The 21438-nt window shown below is 37.1% G+C and overlaps 1 protein-coding gene across 1 annotated transcript in view; it reads right to left on the reverse strand.

Annotated features, from left to right (window-relative positions):
- Positions 1-9323: 9323 nt before the first annotated feature.
- The window catches only part of SHOC1 (shortage in chiasmata 1), a gene marked incomplete at its 3' end in the record, with an annotated part of 84624 nt that continues 72509 nt past the window's right edge, over positions 9324-21438 (reverse strand). Inside the window, exons 24-28 of the mRNA XM_082623180.1 lie at positions 20605-20698; positions 16534-16665; positions 14126-14275; positions 12501-13464; positions 9324-9424 (exon numbers count right to left, since the gene is read on the reverse strand). Coding sequence (XP_082479306.1) covers positions 9324-9424; positions 12501-13464; positions 14126-14275; positions 16534-16665; positions 20605-20698 — 1441 coding nt within the window. The remainder of the gene's footprint in view (positions 9425-12500; positions 13465-14125; positions 14276-16533; positions 16666-20604; positions 20699-21438) is intronic.

Below are 21438 nucleotides of genomic sequence, written 5' to 3' on the forward strand. Positions count from 1 at the left end.
GGCTATGCATTTGGAAGGAAATAAAATTGGGCCTGTATTATACTATGCAAAAAAAATTCCACATAGGTTAAAGAAAGGTGATAAAAAAGCATTAGAAGAAAAGTTCGGAGAACAGTTGTGTAACTTCAGGGTAAAAAAGGGCTTCATGCCTGTGTGCGAGCGCAGGTCACTGCCCACACCGCCCTTCCGGGAGCCTGTGCAGCCCGCCACTGCCGGGGTCCCGGGATCCAGGGGCGGCTTCCCTGGGAGAACGCACGGCGCGCCTCGGGCTGGTGCAACGTCACGCCGACCTCTGCCGCTGCAGGCTCGCCCCGCACTCCGTGCCCCTCCCTCCCTCCCGGCCTGAGTGAGCCAGAGTCCCCGAAGAGGCTGCTCCTTTAACCCTGTCCTATCTGAGCGAAGAACAGACGCCCTCCGGCGACCTACACGCAGAGGCGGGGCCAAATCCAAAGCTGAGACCTAGGAGCTGTGAGAACAAAGAAGAGAAAGGGAAACCTCTCCCAGCAGCCTCAGAAGCAGCGGATTAAAGCTCCACAATCAACTTGATGTACCCTGCATCTGTGGAATACATGAATAGACAACACATCATCCCAAATTGAGGAGCCCGGAGTCAGTGCTGTGCCTCTGAGGTGGGAGAGCCAACTTCAGGACACTGGTCCACAAGAGACCTCCCAGCTCCACATAATATCAAACGGCGAAAATCTTCCAGAGATCTCCATCTCAACACCAGCACCCAGCTTCACTCAACGACCAACAGGCTACAGTGCTGGACACCCTAAGCCAAACAACTAGCAAGACAGGAACACAACGCCACCCATTAGCAGAGAGGTGGCCTAAAATCATAAAAAGTCCACAGACACCCCAAAACACACCACCAGACGTGGACCTGCCCACCAGAAAGACAAGATCCAGCCTCATCCACCAGAACACAGGCACTAGTCCCCTCCACCAGGAAGCCTACACAACCCACTAAACCAACCTTAGCCACTGGGGACAGACACCAAAAACAACAGGAACTACGAACCTGCAGCCTGCAAAAAGGAGACCCCAAACACAGTAACATAAGCAAAATGAGAAGACAGAAAAACACACAGCAGGAGAAGGAGCAAGATAAAAACCCACCAGACCTAACAAATGAAGAGGTAATAGGCACTCTACCTGAAAAAGAATTCAGAATAATGATGGTAAAGATGATCCAAGATTCTATTTCCCAGATACAAAATCTTGGAAATAGAATAGACAAAATGCAAGAAACAGTTAACAAGGACCTAGAAGAACTAAAGATGAATCAAGCATCGATTAAAAACACAATACATGAAATAAAAAATACTCTAGATGGGATCAATAGCAGAATAACTGAGGCAGAAGAACGGATAAGTGAGGTGGAAGATAAAATAGTGGAAATAACTGCTGCAGAGCAAAATAAAGAAAAAAGAATGAAAAGAACAGAGGACAGTCTCAGAGACCTCTGGGACAACATTAAACGCACCAACATTCGAATTATAGGGGTTCCAGAAGAAGAAGAGAAAAAGAAAGGGACTGAGAAAATATTTGAAGAGATTATAGTTGAAAACTTCCCTAATATGGGAAAGGAAATAGTTAATCAAGTCCAGGAGGCACAGAGAGTCCCATACAGAATAAATCCAAGGAGAAATACGCCAAGACACATATTAATCAAACTGTCAAAAATTAAACACAAAGAAATCATATTAAAAGCAGCAAGGCAAAAACAACAAATAACACACAAGGGAATCCCCATCAGGATAACAGCTGATCTCTCAGCAGAAACTCTACAAGCCAGAAGGGAGTGGCAGGACATACTTAAAGTGATGAAGGAGAAAAACCTGCAACCAAGATTACTCTACCCAGCAAGGATCTCATTCAGATTTGATGGGGAAATTAAAACGTTTACAGACAAGCAAAAGCTGAGAGAGTTCAGCACCACCAAACCAGCTTTACAACAAATGCTAAAGGAACTTCTCTAGGCAAGAAACACAACAGAAGTAAAAGACCTACAATAATGAACCCAAAACAATTAAGAAAATGGGAATAGGAACATACATATCGATAATTACCTTAAATGTAAATGGACTAAATGCTCCCACCAAAAGACACAGAGTGGCTGAATGGATACAAAAACAAGACCCATCTATATGCTCTCTACAAGAGACCCACTTCAGACCTAGAGACACATACAGACTGAAAGTAAGGGGATGGAAAAAGATATTCCATGCAAATGGAAACCAAAAGAAAGCTGGAGTAGCAATTCTCATATCAGACAAAATAGACTTTAAAATAAGGACTACTAGAAGAGACAAAGAAGGACACTACATAATGATCAAGGGATCGATCCAAGAAGAAGATATAACAATTGTAAATATTTATGCACCAAACATAGGAGCACCCCAATACATAAGGCAAATACTAACAGCCATAAAAGGAGAAATCAACAGTAACACACTCATAGTAGGGGACTTTAACACCCCACTTTCACCAATGGACAGATCATCCAAAATGAAAATAAATAAGGAAACACAAGCTTTAAATGATACATTAAACAAGATGGACTTAATTGATATTTATAGGACATTCCATCCAAAAACAACAGAATACACATTTTTCTCAAGTGCTCATGGAACATTCTCCAGGATAGATCATATCTTGGGTCACAAATCAAGCCTTGGTAAATTTAAGAAAATTGAAATTGTATCAAGTATCTTTTCCGACCACAATGCTATGAGACTAGATATCAATTACAGGAAAAGAGCTGTAAAAAATACAAACACATGGAGGCTAAACAATACACTACTTAATAACGAAGTGATCACTGAAGAAATCAAAGAGGAAATTAAAAAATACCTAGAAACAAATGACAATGGAGACACGACGACCCAAAACCTATGGGATGCAGCAAAAGCAGTTCTAAGAGGGAAGTTTATAGCAATACAATCCCACCTTAAGAAACAGGAAACATCTCGAATAAACAACCTAACCTTGCACCTAAAGCAATTAGAGAAAGAAGAACAAAAACATCCCAAAGTTAGCAGAAGGAAAGAAATCATAAAAATCAGATCAGAAATAAATGAAAAAGAAATGAAGGAAACGATAGCAAAGATCAATAAAACTAAAAGCTGGTTCTTTGAGAAGATAAACAAAATTGATAAACCATTAGCCAGACTCATCAAGAAAAAAAGGGAGAAGACTCAAATCAATAGAATTAGAAATGAAAAAGGAGAAGTAACAACTGACACTACAGAAATACAAAAGATCATGAGAGATTACTATAAGCAACTCTATGCCAAGAAAATGGACAACCTGGAAGAAATGGACAAATTCTTAGAAATGCACAATCTGCCAAGACTGAATCAGGAAGAAATAGAAAATATGAACAGACCAATCACAAGCACTGAAATTGAAACTGTGATAAAAAATCTTCCAACAAACAAAAGCCCAGGACCAGATGGCTTCACAGGCGAATTCTATCAAGCATTTAGAGAAGAGCTAACACCTATCCTTCTGAAACTCTTCCAAAATATAGCAGAGGGAGGAACACTCCCAAACTCATTCTACGAGGCCACCATCACCTTGATACCAAAACCAGACAAGGATGTCACAAAGAAAGAAAACTACAGGCCAATATCACTGATGAACATAGATGCAAAAATCCTCAACAAAATACTAGCAAACAGAATCCAACAGCACATTAAAAGGATCATACACCATGATCAAGTGGGGTTTATTCCAGGAATGCAAGGATTCTTCAATATACGCAAATCAATCAACGTGATACACCATATTAACAAACTGAAGGAGAAAAACCATATGATCATCTCAATAGATGCAGAGAAAGCTTTCGACAAAATTCAACACCCATTTATGATAAAAACCCTGCAGAAAGTAGGCATAGAGGGAACTTTCCTCAACATAATAAAGGCCATATATGACAAACCCACAGCCAGCATCGTCCTTAATGGTGAAAAACTGAAACCATTTCCACTAAGATCAGGAACTAGACAAGGTTGCCCACTTTCACCACTCTTATTCAACCTAGTTTTGGAAGTTTTAGCCACAGCAATCAGAGAAGAAAAGGAAATAAAAGGAATCCAAATTGGAAAAGAAGAAGTAAAGCTGTCACTGTTTGCAGATGACATGATACTGTACATAGAGAATCCTAAAGATGCTACCAGAAAACTACTAGAGTTAATCAATGAATTTGGTAAAGTTGCAGGATACAAAATTAATGCACAGAAATCTCTGGCATTCCTATATACTGATGATGAAAAATCTGAAAGTGAAATCAAGGAAACACTCCCATTTACCATTGCAACAAAAAGAATAAAATATCTAGGAATAAACCTACCTAAGGAGACAAAAGACCTGTATGCAGAAAATTATAAGACACTGATGAAAGAAATTAAAGATGATACAAATAGATGGAGAGATGTACCATGTTCTTGGATTGGAAGAATCAACATTGTGAAAATGACTCTACTACCCAAAGCAATCTACAGGTTCAATGCAATCCCTATCAAACTACCACTGGCATTTTTCACAGAACTAGAACAAAAAATTTCACAATTTGTATGGAAACACAAAAGACCCCGAATAGCCAAAGCAATCTTGAGAACGAAAAATGGAGCTGGAGGAATCAGGCTCCCTGACTTCAGACTATACTACAAAGCTACAGTAATCAAGACAGTATGGTACTGGCACAAAAACAGAAAGATAGATCAATGGAACAGGATAGAAAGCCCAGAGTTAAACCCACGGACATATGGTCACCTTATCTTTGATAAAGGAGGCAGGAATGTACAGTGGAGAAAGGACAGTCTCTTCAATAAGTGGTGCTGGGAAAACTGGATAGGGACATGTAAAAGTATGAGATTAGATCACTCCCTAACACCATACACAAAAATAAGCTCAAAATGGATTAAAGACCTAAATGTAAGGCCAGACACTATCAAACTCTTAGAGGAAAACATAGGCAGAACACTCTATGACATAAATCACAGCAAGATCCTTTTTGACCCACCTCCTAGAGAAATAGAAATAAAGACAAAAATAAACACATGGGACCTAATGAAACTTAAAAGCTTTTGCACAGCAAAGGAAACCATAAACAAGACCAAAAGACAACCCTCAGAATGGGAGAAAATATTTGCAAATGAAGCAACTGACAAAGGATTAATCTCCAAAATTTATAAGCAGCTCATGCAGCTCAATAACAAAAAAACAAACAACCCAATCCAAAAATGGGCAGAAGACCTAAATAGACATTTCTCCACAGAAGATATACAGACTGCCAACAAACACATGAAAGGATGCTCAACATCTTTACTCATTAGAGAAATGCAAATCAAAACTACAATGAGATATCATCTCACACCAGTCAGAATGGCCATCATCAAAAAAGCTAGAAACAATAAATGCTGGAGAGGGTGTGGAAAAAAGGGAACACTCTTGCACTGCTGGTGGGAATGTGAATTGGTACAGCCGCTATGGAGAACGGTATGGAGGTTCCTTAAAAAACTACAAATAGAACTACCATATGACCCAGCAATCCCACTACTGGGCATATACCCTGAGAAAACCATAATTCAAAAAGAGACATGTACCAAAATGTTCATAGCAGCCCTATTTACAATAGCCCGGAGCTGGAAACAACCTAAGTGTCCATCATCGGATGAATGGATAAAGAAGATGTGGCACATATATACAATGGAATATTACTCAGCCATAAAAAGAAATGAAATTGAGCTATTTGTAGTGAGGTGGATAGACCTAGAGTCTGTCATACAGAGTGAAGTAAGTCAGAAAGAGAAAGACAAATACTGTATGCTAACACATATATATGGAATTTAAGAAAAAAAAATGCCATGAAGAACATAGGGGTAAGACAGGAATAAAGACACAGACCTACTAGAGAATGGACTTGAGGATATGGGGAGGGGGGAAGGGTAAGCTGTGACAAAGTGAAAGAGCGGCATGGACATATATACACTACCAAACGTGAGGTAGATAGCTAGTGGGAAGCAGCCGCATAGCACAGGGAGATCAGCTCGGTACTTTGTGACCACCTGGAGGGGTGGGATAGGGAGGGTGGGAGGGAGACGCAAAAGGGAGGGGATATGGAAACATATGTATATGTATAACTGATTAAATTTGTTATAAAGCAAAAAAATAAAATAAAATTTAAAAAAAAAAAAAAAAAAAGGGCTTCATAAGCAAGGCAGGAAACCCAGAAATCAAAAAAGAGAAGATGTGTATACTTGATGATCAAATTAAATTTAAATAAATAAGCAATATAAATAAATAAATAATTTAATTAAGTATGGAATTTAAAATTCTTGTATGGTAAAAATGATAAACAAAATAAAAAAGCAAAAGACAGAAAACGTATTTTTTTCAGCTTTCATTTTGGATTGCTACAGTTTGCACCCCCCATCCCCTCCAACCTAGGCTACTCCATTTATTAAAATTGTTGGATACTTTGCTTTAGGGCAGGCTTGTTATTTGGGGAGAATAACCGGGCTCTTACTGTGAGAGGAAAGGCATGGGACACCCTGGTGTTAATCCCCAGTTGTATGCTGAGTCTCACTGACGAGGGAAGGAGTATCTTATGTCCACCCACAACTGGAAGGGACAGCTGATGTTCTGATGAGTCCTACAGAGTTTGGGCTGGGCCTAGGAACTTGGGGGTAAGGCCACTCAAAAGCCCTCGAAGGTGAGCATCACAACTACCAGTCATAGATCTAAGGGCAAGTAACTCCCCTTAGAACATGAAAAACCTCACGGGGAAACGCTCTCAGAGAATCAAAGTTTCCATGGCAAGAGCCAACCTGGGGAGTTGGGCCTATTCTAAATAATTCCATGTGATATGGTGTTTGGGAGAGGATCTTGGAGGCTGGACTGACAATTCTGACCCCCTAACAAGGACCTATCCAAACCCTTCAGGCTTCTCCTATGGACCAACCCAATCGGTCATGTGACAATTGCTCCCTGGGAGTGCTCTGCTGAAGCAGAACTCATTTACTTTATCCTCTGTTCCCAGGCTACCAACACAAGACTTGCCCCCCAGTAATACCTCTGATGGGCAACAGCACTAGAGGCTGCTCCAGACCCAGGCAGAATGAATGTGTCCTTAAACACCAAGCATCATTGAGAAATACAGGCAGGAGGACTCAGATGCTTTCACCCTATTTGGTGAGGAAGCAGGGGAGTGGGTGTTGATAGCTTGGCCTAAGCTTGCCCCAGTCTAGGGCCTGTAAAGAAACTCCTCTCCTCTGCAAGCTGATTAAAGATGGGATCAAGGGACTTCCCTGGTGGCGCAGTGGTTAAGAATCTGCCTTCCAATGCAGGGGACACGGGTTCCACCCCTGGTCCAGGAAGATCCCACATGCTGCGGAGCAACTAAGCCTGTGTGCCACAACTACTGAGCCTGAGTGCCACAACTACTGAAGCTTGCATGCCTAGAGCCCATGCTCCACAACAAAAGAAGACACTGCAATGAGAAGCCTGCGCACCGCAACAAAGAATAGCCCCTGCTCACCGCAACTAGAGAAAGCCCACGTGCAGCAATGAAGACCCCATGCAGCCAAAAATAAAATAAATAAATAAGTAAATAAATTTAAAAAGTTAAAAAAAAAAAGATGGGATCAAGGAGATCCGCAAACTGGTAAGACAGCCTTACCTTAGTTTAGGAGAAATCCTGCCAAAACTTTAAGAAAGCACAACAGAAATTCCAATAAAATTTCCAGAAATAGTTTCTTTTTGAAGTCTCCACCCTCCACACACCCAAGCAAAACCAAACATCCTATAAATAAAAGTGTAATAAAAGAGTAAGAGAGTTGGTTTAAAGTCAAGTTAAGCCAGTTTCAAAAAGGAGGATGTGATTAACAGTATCAAACACTGAAGAGAAATCAAGTGAGGTGATGTCTGAATGTCCTTTGGGTCTAAAAAGGTAGAGGTCAATTTTGGTAGTAACAGGGTGATAATTTCAGAAGCCAGGAAAGAGAGAGAGAGAATGCTTGTAGTCTTCAAACATTTTTGCAAAAAGGACGTCCCAAATCCACATACCTCCATTTTAGAGTTGACATGTAAAAGTTTCATCAGAACTTTGATTAGGTGCAAAGAATAAAATTTTACTAGAAATATTGACATTTTAGGGGCTTCCCTGGTGGCGCAGTGGTTGAGAGTCCGCCTGCCGATGCAGGGGACGCGGGTTCGTGCCCCGATCCCAGAGGATCCCACGTGCCGCGGAGCGGCTGGGCCCGCGAGCCATGGCCGCGGAGCCTGTGTGTCCGGAGCCTGTGCTCTGCAACGGGAGAGGCCACAGCAGTGAGAGGCCCGCGTACAGCAAAAAAAAAAAAAAAAAAGAAATATTGACATTTTAAAATAAAATTATTACATCTTTCTTTTAAATGTATTCAATGGAATACAAATACTATAGTAATTAGAAACCTACAATCATCCATGTAAAAATATACCAACTATCCTCCCCAAATGTACCAACAATACAGGAAAGCGTTCTTTCTCCCATATGCTGACACTGGAATTCTCAAAAATTTTGCTGATCTGATACGTGAAAAAGCAGTAATTTATTGTTTTAATTTGCATTTGCCTAATAAATAATGAAGATGCATATTGTTTCAATGCTTATTGGCTATTCTTGTTTCTTCTGTGAAATATCTATTCATATATTTTCCCATTTTTCTATTAGGTTGTCTTTTTTCCTATCAATTTGTAGGAATTCTTTGTATATTAGGAATGTGTGCCCTTTTTCTGTCATGTGGGTCGCAAATATTTTCTCTTAGTGGTTTGTTTGAAAATTTTGTTTATGAAGACAGCATTTAAATTGGAAGTTCTCTAACTTCAATTTTGCCCTAGGTTTTAACTTTCTTGGTAGTGGAGGGTTGACTGTGGTGATCTTCCCTTCTGGACTCAGAGGGTCAGACTGAGATGGAGGCTCATTTCAAAGGCTTTTGCTGGAGGAAAGGTGGAGGCAGCAGGCCCTTCAGGAGACAACAAACAACCCTTTGATATACATCTGGCAAGGTTTTCTATTTCTCTTAAAAAAAAAAAAAGGCTTTTCATGTTTAAGTGAATCTGGGAGCTATTTGGATTATAACAATATTATGTTAATTAAAATACTTTACTTACAAAGATATAAGGCAAGATATATATTATGAAAATTTAATGTAGAAACACTGAGAACATCAAAGAACAATTGCATTTTTGTTGATATATGAGCAAACCTAAATCATTTTATTACTGGTTTATCATAAAAAAGAATGAAATGTGGCATGCAGCACTTATCCTTTCTTTCAAAAAAACCTCAGACGAGTTTGTCCATCACGTCTACCAGGGACTTTTTCATATACTAGACGTTGTTTTTTGAATGGTGGTAGCTGTGAGCACGTGAAATCTGTTAAAAGGAGGAAAAGGAAAACCATTTTATTTCTGATAATAATACGTGTAGGTATTTTTTTTCCAGCTGTTCAAGTGGATCCTGTCTCTTCATCATGTATTTACAAAGTGTTAAAATTTCCAAACTGAGATAAAATAATTATTAAAAATTACATTTTTTTAGCATATATGTGCTTGTTCTTAAAGGCCCAGTACTGATTAGTGTTAGATACATGTATTTGTATTTGTATGCTCATGCCTTGTACAAACAATTAAATTTCCCTGGATTTAAGACTCTTGCTTTTAAGTTTTCCTTCATTAAGCCTGTTTCTTAATGCATATCTGTAATGTTGTGAAATTTATCCTGAGCTCTGATATATGATAGGTAGTGATCATGTATAGACTCATCTTTTATGATTGTATTATATATGACACATTAGCCTGAAATATTCTAGATTTGGATACTTATAGAGAGTGATTCATTAAATCAATAAAAAGGGAGGCTAAAATATTTAAAACAGTAGTAATTATTCCTGGCCATATAATCTCAATGGCAAGAGTTGGGTGCCATTATAAGCAAATTCAAAAGGCAATGCAGGGCTTCCCTGTGGCACAGTGGTTGAGAGTCCACCTGCCGATGCAGGGGACGTGGGTTTGTGCCCCGGTCCGCGAAGATCCCACATGTCGTGGAGCGGCTAGGCCCGTGAGCCATGGCTGCTGAGCCTGCGCGTCCGGAGCCTGTGCTCCGCAACAGGAGAGACCATAACAGTGAGAGGCCCGCATACCGCAAAAAAAAAAAAAAAAAGGAAATGAAATCAATAATTTTATCATAGAGATCACAAATATACATTCAGAACAAACGGAAAATTATCTTGAGGTTATACCAATGGCTCTGGACAAGTTTTCTAGGGTTGCATCAATATGAATTCAAAAAGTGTTACATCTTAAACAGCATATTTGGAGGTAATGATGTGCTATGGAAAACCACAGTAAAAAAGTCAAAAGTTGCCGTAGTGATAATGAAGATACTAGCATCAAAGATTCTTGTTAGGGCTTCCCTGGTGGCACAGTGGTTGAGAGTCCGCCTGCCGATGCAGGGGACACGGGTTCGTGCCCTGGTCCGGAAAGATCCCACATGCTGCAGAGCAGCTAGGCCCGTGAGCCATGGCTGCTGAGCCTGCACGTCCAGAGCCTGTGCTCCGCAACGGGAGAGGCCACAATAGTGAGAGGCCCGTGTACCGCCAAAAAAAAAAAATTTATTCTTGTTCTGTTTGAATTCAGTTATTTTATAAAAATAATTGCAAAGTGGAAAAAAGCAATATTTTTAAACCAACATTATTTTTATGATATATGATTTTAAAATATATTTATAACTAAATTAATGAATTAAAATATAGGTAGACATTGACTATTCCATCTATATCCCTAAAACCTTAAATACTAAAATTTATTAAAAAATAATTTCTGCGATCTTCTCATTGAAAAAATGGGTTATCTCATACATATGGATGCCCTATGTTAAAAAAATATACAGTAATTCACATGCTTAATTTGTTCCAGGGCGGAAAAAAGATGAAATTTTCATCCAGTTCATTTATGAAGCCAGAATCACCTTCATGTCAGACTGTTACGGAGTACAAATAGAGCACAATAAATTAATTTCATTATGAATGTAGATATGAAAATCAAATAAATATTAGCAACCATATTTAATAGAATATTGTAAAAAATCATTCCTTAAAAGCCAATTAGGGGGATATGGGGATATATGTATACATACAGCTGATTCACTTTGTTGTACAGCAGAAACTGTAACATAACATTATAAAGCAATTATACTCCAATAAAGATATTTTAAAAAAGAGCCAATTAGGTTTATCACAGAAATGACAAAAATGATTATTAGTAAACCTGTAAACATTTACATTAATGTCAACAGAGAGAACATGTTTGATTTTCCCCAATAGGGACCAAAAAGAGTTTGAATAAAATTCAGCATCTACTCCTCACAAAAATTTTACAAAACTAGAGATAGAATATTTTCCCTTAAAATCAGGAACAAAACAAATTATGACTATTAAATGGGACCAAATCCAAGTTTTGTGAGTCTGGGACTTATATAGTTTGAGTGTTCCTCTTTTTTTCCTTTTTTTTTCTTCGGTACTCGGGCCTCGCACTGTTGTGGCCTCTCCCGTTGCGGAGCCCAGGCTCCGGACGCGCAGGCTCAGCGGCCATGGCTCACGGGCCCAGCCGCTCCGTGGCATGTGGGATCCTCCCGGACCGGGCACGAACCCGTGTCCCCTGCATCGGCAGGCAGACTCTCAACCACTGCGCCACCAAGGAAGCCCCGAGTATTCCTCTTTTAATAAAACAAAGAATATAAGATTTTCTGGGCCACTTTTGGCCTCACAAAATGGCCTGGTCAAAAGAGGAGTTTTGAAGCTTCCAGCTTCTCCTTTCTTTTTGTTTTTTCCCCATCATAGTAAGGCCACCTTTGTATGAGCATCAGAACTTAATATTTTGTTATAAATGCTTAGGCCAAGGCAATAAGAAATAACACAGAAATAAAAGGTATAATTACCAGAAGTGAGAAAATAAAATTGTTCTTTTAAAAAATTGATATGACTAAATGTTCAGAAACATCAACTGTAAAATAGAGAGCCAATAGTAGTATCTATTTAATAGGATTGTCAAAATTAAAAAATCCACATAAAGAAAATATAATAAGTTCTTAATAAACGTTAGCTCATTAAATATCCCTGCTTGACAGAGAGGCTACTTTTCTAATTCACTAATTTCTTTATTTAATCTTTGTTAATCTTAGTCTTCTGCTTGACTTAGATTTGTTCCATGTTTTTACTTGTAACTTCTTAAGTTAAATGTTTAGTTCATCTAAAGTTACGAGAATTTGACCTATTTTCTTTGCCTTTATTTTCTTAAAAGTCTATAATTAGAATTTTGATTTTCTTTGATGCCAAAGTTATTGAAGATTCTTAAGTGTAGTAATTAAAACAAAATTTTTTTTTAACTTGGAGATGAGTCTATCTTTTAAAATTACATTAGAGAGTAGTTTTATCAACTATAGACAGTATTACCTGTTAATGATTTCTTGTCTCCTGGGTTAGATGAAGATACAGAGTGCCTTTTCTGTCCTAAACATTTTCCAGCTCTTTGGTAGAAATAAAGACTGTTGAATTCGTTTTGACTTACATTAGAATCAGAAGCACAAAATAAATCCAAACTGGGGACGGATGGTGATTCTTTCCAGAAAGTCTTTTTAGTCTCAGCATTTGAACTTTCACATATGAAGCCTTCTAACTCATCTGACAGACATTTTTGCTGATTAGTGAATAAATTACCTTTCTGAGAGTACCATTTGTCACATGTATTCTGCTCTGCACCATATTGTAAGTTGAATGAGTGATTCTGTTGTTGCCATACATTCCTCTTAAAGTTCCAATGAAGAGGAGATTGAGAACCCTCTAGTGAAAAGACAGGGGCAGACAATTCTTTATTTGTAGGTCCTTTTGCTTCATGTGTTCCCTTTTTCTGATAATTTATAAAGTTAGGGGTAACTCTCTTCTGAGTGTCAATTGGTGATATCATGGTTTCACAATTCATTGCTGTTAGACCCAAAGAAAAGACATCTGACTCTGAATCATTCTGGTTCAGAAAGGAACTACCAGACACATTCCTTGCTTCTATATTAGTTAGGAAAGAATTATTCTGCACTATGTTAGGGTTACAACTGGACTCTTTCCAGTAGCTGGTCTGATTGTAAGAAGTCACAGGTGGTAAAATGCATGGCATTTCTTCTAGTTTCATAAGGGAAGAGTTATAATTTGAAGCGTTGTTTGTGTCTTCATGCACTGTCTCTCCTAAGTCTGAATATTGGTAATATTCATTATGTTCTTGAATGACAGAATCTGAAGAGCCAGAAGTTGAAGTCTGAGAAGTAAAGGCACTAGTTTGATTCCTATTTTCCTGAGGTGATGAAATTTGAGGTGATTTTGTTACAGAAGGACTAATCTTGAATAAGGAAGTGATGTCACAAAAATGCTAAAAAAAATTTAAAAATTAATTAATATAATAAAAATACAACATAAACATCAGTCAAGTAAATATAAGTGATGACACTTATCTAAATGGAAATAAGGAAAAATATAAATAAGGAGTCCATCCAAAGGTATTATATTGATCCATGTAGTGAGAACATAACTTAATTAGGCTCCATTAAAAGAAAAACTTATTGTAATTTGCATCTATTTTCTAATCATTTAAAATAAAAGTTTTAGTTACACAATTTACATGAATACCATTTCCTTCATAAAAATTAAAGAAACTTACTGATAAGGCTAAAGTTCTCTTTAGCTACTACTATAAAGAAGGGCTTCAGGATTATTTGGAAGAGATAATGTAAACACATATGAATAGAGTGTGTAATTGAATATCTGTGGGCAGTATAACACTTCAAAATGATTTGAAGTGTGATAAATGATCTGTACAGAATTATCTATATAAGATAGCTTTAAAATATATAATGTGATTGACGACCAATGAGAATTCTGTATGAAATTTAGTTTAAGTAAATCATTTCTTTGCTCTGTGAAGTCCAAAACAAACCTGGATAACTTCATTTTGAAAACCCTTATGGTAAAAATAGATACTCAAATGCAAAGGAAATAAACTCATAGAAGAATATGGATCTCAAATAGCTAACCTTTAACACTTTTTCTGGAACTTCAGGTAGGAGTTCCCGAAGTTGACAAAGAGTTGCTAATAGTATCCAGTTCAGTGAAGGTCCTTTATTTAACATGAGCTGAGCCACCAATGGATTAACACTTGGAAACTCAAGTAAGTACATTTCTTCCTAGAAAAAAGTGTAAGGAATAATCAGCCAGTGGTTTTTTTCTTACTCTACTCACTCCAGCAGATTAAAATTTTTGTTGTTGCACCTACCACTCAATTTGAGATGCTTGGGGGGAAAAAGTATGGCTAGGAGGAAGGAAACTTGTTTGTCAGTTAAGATTCATACACCCAGAATTGGGAAGGATCTTAAAGTTCATTCAGTCTAATCACTCATCCAAAGAGACTCATTACAGTCCATTTCCTTCAAATCGCGATCGTTTTATCTAATGACAGCTCTTCTACCTTTCAGGGCAGGGTTCCCCAGCCCCCCGCCCGCACAGCAGGAGGTGGCAGAGGGCCAGCGAGCGAAGCTTCATCTGCCGCTCCCCATCGCTCGCATTACCGCCTGAACCATCCCGCCCCACCCAAGTCCGTGGAAAAACTGTCTTCCACGAAACCGGCCCCTGGTGCCAAAAAGGTTGGGGACCGCTGTTTTAGGGGACTTAGTTATATAGCTCAAGATTTCTTTAGCTCTCCCTTTGTAGACCATATACTATCATGGTTTGGTTAAATGAGCTATGTTTATGATATCTAACAGATGTTATAATTTCAGGAAAGGCTTATTGTGAAAAGTACAGGAAGAATTACTATCAACCAGAACTGACCCTAACAGTCTAAAAATATACATTTTCAGAGAGATCTCATAAATGTCTAGAAATGTAGCAGCCACCTTTATTGCCAAATTTCTTTTTTTTTTTTTATGGGTTACACTGGCTTTTTGCACCCTCTTTTAGTTTATCAAATGACAGACATGTGAGTAGATTGGACGTGCCTTTGTAGGAAGGAAATTGCACATACATACATATATGTCATAATTAATTATACCCATACTTGTTGATAGTGCTATGTTCTGTTAGGCATGTAAAAGTTCTATGATTTAATATATATGACTATTTTATTTATTTGTTTTAAAATTTTATTTTTTCTGTAGGTAAAGTTCAAAAGGCACTAAAAGGTATACGGTGAAAAGTCTCATTCCTACTCCATTACCTCAGTTCTCTCTAGAGATAATCAATGGTATAATTTCTTGGTATCCTTCCAGAGATATTTTATTCATTTACAAACAAATACATATAAATATTAATTTCCCCTTGTTTTACACAATGGTAGTGTGCTGCATGCTCTGCACTGCAACTTTCATATTTCACTTAATATATTTTGAAGGTCATTCCAAGTTAGTACATAATGATCTTCATCATTCTTTTCTCATGGCTTCAGGATTTGAATACATTAAAAATAAAGGTAACAGAAACACTAGGTTGGTATGAAAGCCTGGAAATATTTATGCTTAAACAAAAGGAATTTCTAAAAATTAACTATTTAATCTTATAACTATTTCATAACTCTACTTTCAATTATATAATTGAGTTACTGACAAATCACAGAATGATAGAATTTTGCTATTCTCATAATATACCTACTATTTTTGAATGCTGAAATGTAGGAATTAGAAAAATTATTATATTTTAAAAATATTAGACATTGAAGCCATTAGATCACCTTATAATAAGTTAGATTTGAAAGTTCATTATAAAAGATCCCATTAAAATAGTTCTGTGAGGGACTTCCCTGGTAGTGCAGTGGTTAAGAATCCGCCTGCCCTCAAATCAACTTCAGGATTTTAATGTAACTGTTTACCTTTTAACAGGCCAAGAGCTAAGGATGGTTTTTACATTTTTAAATGGTTGGGGGGGAAAAGACTATTTTGTGACATTTGAAAATTATATTGAAATCAGATTTCAGTGTGACCAAATAAAGGTTCTTGGAAGAATCCGCCTGCCAATGCAGGGGACAGGGGTTCGAGCCCTGGTCTGGGAAGATCCCACATGCCATGGAGCAACTAAGCCTGCGAGCGACAACTACTGAAGCCCGCGTGCCTAGAGCCCATGCTCCGCCACAAAGAGAAGCCATTGCAATGAGAAGCCTGTGTGCCACAACGAAAAGTAGCCCCCGCTCGCTGCAACTAGAGAAAGCCCACGTGCAGCGACGAAGACCCAACACAGCCAAAAGTAAATAAATTTATTAAAAAAACAGTTCTATGAGATTGAAAGATACTCATAATTCTGGAAAACTGTCTAAATAAGTGCTGTGCATTATGGCTATTGTTACATATGCTCATGCAAGCATGATAGAACAAGAAAATGGTACCAGAAAAAGAATTCAAGTACATGTATTTATATTTGCTTTGCAAATATCTAATTTATATATTAGGAAATAAACCTTAGATGGTGAAACTTCAAGCCAGGATTTATCCAACCATTCATGAGGATCCCTCTTCGAGGTCATTAAATTGTGGTCAGCAATTTGTCGAATTAGCAGTGCAGTCTCTTCCACTCCTGGGGCAATTTTAAGCTAAAATATATTTTTTATGTTAGATTATAGGAAATACTAGGAAACAAAATATATCACTCAAAAATTGTTTGCAATTAGGAGGAAAAAAAAACCCAGAAGATTCTAATCTTTGTACACTATTTTAGATATAATTTACTAATTTATCTATGTGAAATCCAGGATGTTTTATTTGTGAGGATGAACAATTTACTTTCCTTCTTTAAATATGATATTCTTGTAGTTTCTAATTTTTGGAACTAAATTGTTATTCTTCACTTCCATTTGGCATTTATTAATAAAACCTTTTAAACATATTTGGTGTTTTATTTCATCTGTATTAGAAAAAAAGCAATTTGGATGTCACTAGCAATAATTAATATTTTGCTTTTTCTAGGTTAAACTTAATAGTTCTCAAATAAAAATAAGAATTAAACAATAGTGCAAGATTTTTCAAAAACAACGTTGAAAAATAAGGATATTTACAGATTAATTTGATGCTGTATTCAAAAAGAAGAATATGTTCTGATTTAGAGTATTCTTGGAATTGTTCATCCAGTTTTGGCTTACTTGATGGTAAGATACCGCTGCCAAAAATGTGTGATGTGTGTGTGTGTTAAACTTAACTCTAAAAAGAATTTCTTAATATCCCCTACTTCCTGTCTCTTGTGTTTTCCTCCATGCCCTTCTCTCTTCTGAAATGCCAGCTTTTTCCTTCCCCTTTCATTTCTATTTTTATCTTCTTCTTCGTCTTTTGGCTTTGGTTGAAGGAAAGATAGTTCATGGGTTAGCAGTTTAATGTGGATAGAGAACACTGCCCTAAACAATCACATCTTAAAAATATGAATATTCTGTCCTGTAGTGGAAATTTAAGAAACAAAGACTGTACAAACCTCACAAAATAATTATGACATTTTTTTTCTTCCACAAGAATAACAAATACAAAACTGCTAGCATATGCCTGGGGGTATATGTATGCTAAAGAAGGATTTTCTTTTTATATTAAATATATAGAGTACACAGAAACACACTGTTTGATTCCAAATTTATTTTATTAAAAGTTTTGGACGTTTTGAGACTTTTATTTAAATATAAATTTTATTTTAAAGGGCATAATTTTATAATGGTAATGAATATTACCTTAATTTAAGGGTAAGGATTCTGGAGCTCATGGCTAGACTTTGGGAGATTCAAGAACCCCTGCTAACATTGTTTTCAAAAATTTGCATATGTGTGTATCTATGCATTTTTCTGCAAAGAGAATTCATAAGAAATTTATAGAATTTTTTTATACTAGAGTAAAATATGGCATGACACTACTAGCTGTATTTTCTTTTAGTTTAAGAAAATGTACTTAAATTTCTTAATATTCCCTTTATGGCTAGGCTCTCCAGATGCTTGGAAATAAAAAAATAATCCAACCTGATGGATTGTTTTGGCCTAAGAGGCCAAAAGCCATATTACTAAATGTATTCTAAAATAATACGAGTCTAGGGAACCCCCTTTAATGTCATAAGGTCATCAAGTTAGGAGAATGGGAGGCTTGAGTATTGGTGATACATTGATACAAGAATTAGAGCAAATTAGTCATCTTGTTTCTCAAATTCCATGGAAAAATGGACATACTTTTAAGATTATTACGTAAACTTGAAAAGCTTTTGGAGTAGTTTGATCCAGGTGGGAACAGACTTTCATTTGGAATAGACTGTGCCTGAGCAGTACCTCCTATTTCATCTCCAAATGCCTTCCTTGGAACATGTCCTCTGTGGATCATGTCACTGTACCTGAATAGGGTCACTTTCTGGTATCAGATACACCATGTATAGATTTTTAAAATGATTTTCTAAAGCATATTTTGTATATGACTGCTTTCTATTAGCTGAAGAGAAAAGAGGCTGATTAAGTGGTAAAACCTCACTTGAATGAATAAATGAGACAAATTTATATTTATTTAGATAACTTTTCTAAGAATTTTCCTTCTATGTTTAACATGCATCACAGGATCAAAATTATCTGGATTCTATTTCAAATAGATCATTTGTTGATTTTCTTAACAGGTTCTGCTTTCACTGAATTCTATTTAGTAGATGTTTGTTGAATATTTTTACTATGTACAAAACACTGTGCTAGATGCTATAGGTTTTACGAAGAAAAGGGCCTAGTTCTCACCATCCAGGGTGGAGGATATATGAACAAAGACCTCATATTATAATAAAGGTATAAAGCATTATTAGGAGGATGGGAGGAGAGATTCATCTTGAGAGAGTATAACTGGTGCAAATTTTTTAAAGGAGGTGGTATTTGAGCTGGGTAGAAAAAGTCAGAACTATGAAGACTGGCAGTAAGGGGATGGGGAATAGTATTTCTGGGGGAAGACAGGACAGAATCAGATGGCTGAGAGGTGGGGGCATATTCAGGAAAAGGTGAGTAAAATGATGTTAAAGGAAGGATTACTAGGGGTCAAATCATGGAGGAGTTTGAATCCACCTGAGGTTAACTCTATTTTGATGAAGTAGGAACCTACAGAAGGTCTTTTGAGCACAAAAATTCAATTCAACAACAAATATTTATAAAGAGCCTACTATGTAGGCTCTGTGCTTGGTGCTAGGAAGACAAAAATGAAAAGCACGTTCCCTTTCTTTTATGCTTACAGTCTAGGGAGTGAAATATTCACAGCTGTATTTCAGAAATGTAATTGGTGTCAATATACATGATGCAAGGGAGTGGGAAAAGAGTAGAAATAAAGAGATTAATTAGGAAGTTACTTTAGAACGCCAAGTGAGAGGTGAAGGCCTGAATTTAGGGAAATAGCAATGGGAGTAGAAAGGAGAGGCACACTCTAGAGACACTGCAGAGTTAAAAGGAAGATTTAGCTACTGATTAGATTAGAATAGTGATGCCATAAACTAGATGTAAAATACTAACAGAAACCTTAATTAAAATAGAGTTGGGAGACCAGCAGGAGGAGCTCTCATGCCCTACCATGATAGTACAATTCAATAGGAAGAAAGACTTCCTCTTCTTTCCTAGCAAGAGCTCAGCCAATAAGAGGCTGTCACAACTCAGCCAATAAAAACCTACTATACTTCGAACTCTCAACTCCTCCAATGGACTCTTTATTTACTATACCCCTCCCAACTTCCTTTTCCCCTCTTTAAAAGATTTCACCTCACCTTGTTGTGCCCGGACTTGCATATGGCTTGCCTGGTTGCAGGCCCTGAGTTGCAATTGTTTGTTGATCCCATATAAACCCATTTTTGCTGCAGAAATAACTGGCAGTCTACTTGTTTTAGGTCAACATCAAGTTTGGGGGAGGATGAGAAGTTGTGTTTTGGATATGCAGAATTTGAGGTACCTGTGGGATATTCATGTGGGGATTTCCAGTAGAATTCTAGAATATAGGTGCAGACCTTAAGAAAAGTTAGAAAAATTTTAAGGATTTTCCTAAAAATGAAAGCTAAATTTGTGGGAATGTCTGAGTTTATCAAGGAAAGAATATAAAGTGATAATAGTAGAGGACTGAGCCCTGAATTTTGGGGAAATGTATAAACTTCAGAGAGGGACATTGAAAAAAAGGCAAGAAAGGAGACTGATTAGAGATCACCAAGATATTGCTCTATTCATATGTCATAAGATTTCCATTTTACAGCAGATAAAAACAGTATGTCTCTCATAAGTGAACATTTTTGATCAAGGGATATTTATTTTTATTCATATCCTGACCCGTTTCAAAAAATCTAAGTAGTAATGAAGAGATAAAATATGAATTTAAATTCATTAAAGGCTTTTAGAGCAGAAATTTAAGTGGAAAGAATATTTGTTAATTTGAAACTGTTCTTTATATGGCTTTTAAGTGTTTTTTAGTTTACCCATTTAATGTTTCTTCTCACTGGGCAGTTGAGTTTCAGATTTCATAAATTTTGGTTTATGAAAAATACAAACAAACATATAGAAAAAGAATACCTTTACATCCAGTTCTTCTGATTTTAGCCCAGATGAAACCAAAGCTGCATAAATCAAAGCTAGGTGATGAAGTGTCTTTTCTGTAAGATAGTACCTAAAAAAAATTATATTATTATATTCTACTCATTTGATGTCTGACTATACTTACTAAAATTCATTTTATTTTTCACGTTTTATAAAGTTTTTAGAATAACCTAGCTAAAACAATGCTTGTGTGGCAGACTCGTTTTTTTGGTCCACTCAGCACTCTTTTGTAACAACAGTTCCACCTCCATTCTTCAATAGTACCGTTAAATCTAGGAGATGCTGAGTGTGCGTGTGTGTGTGTGTGTGTGTGTAGAAAAGTTTAACTCATCCCCTTACTAGCCCCAGGGATGGCTATGTGACTGAAGCCTAGCCAAGTACCTGGCCAAGGTATCAGGTTCAGATATGAACATATGACCAGAGCCAGGATAACTAGAATCCTCCCTGGGTCTTTTCCCTGAACTGTTAGAAAAAACACTCTTTTAAATGATCATTATATGACGTGATAGAGGTGTTAACTAATACTAAGGTGGTAATTATATTACAGTATATAAATGTATCAAATCAACAGAGTGTACTCCTTGAAGGTACACAATCGTATATTTCAGTTATATCTCAGTAATTTTAAAAAACACCGCTATTTTCCTGTCTATAGTTATTAAGCACATCAGATGTGACTCGAGCTGTGGGTGGATATTTCTACTATCTTTATCCACTTTAAGTACTCCAAGCAACGAAAAAGAAATTTATTGGCTTATATCACTAAGGGGTCCAGGAGAAGACACTTTTGGACCCAGGGACTCAAACAAT

The sequence above is a fragment of the Mesoplodon mirus genome (assembly GCF_964341445.2).
Source record: "Mesoplodon mirus genome assembly, chromosome: 1".
NCBI lineage: Eukaryota > Metazoa > Chordata > Mammalia > Artiodactyla > Ziphiidae > Mesoplodon > Mesoplodon mirus.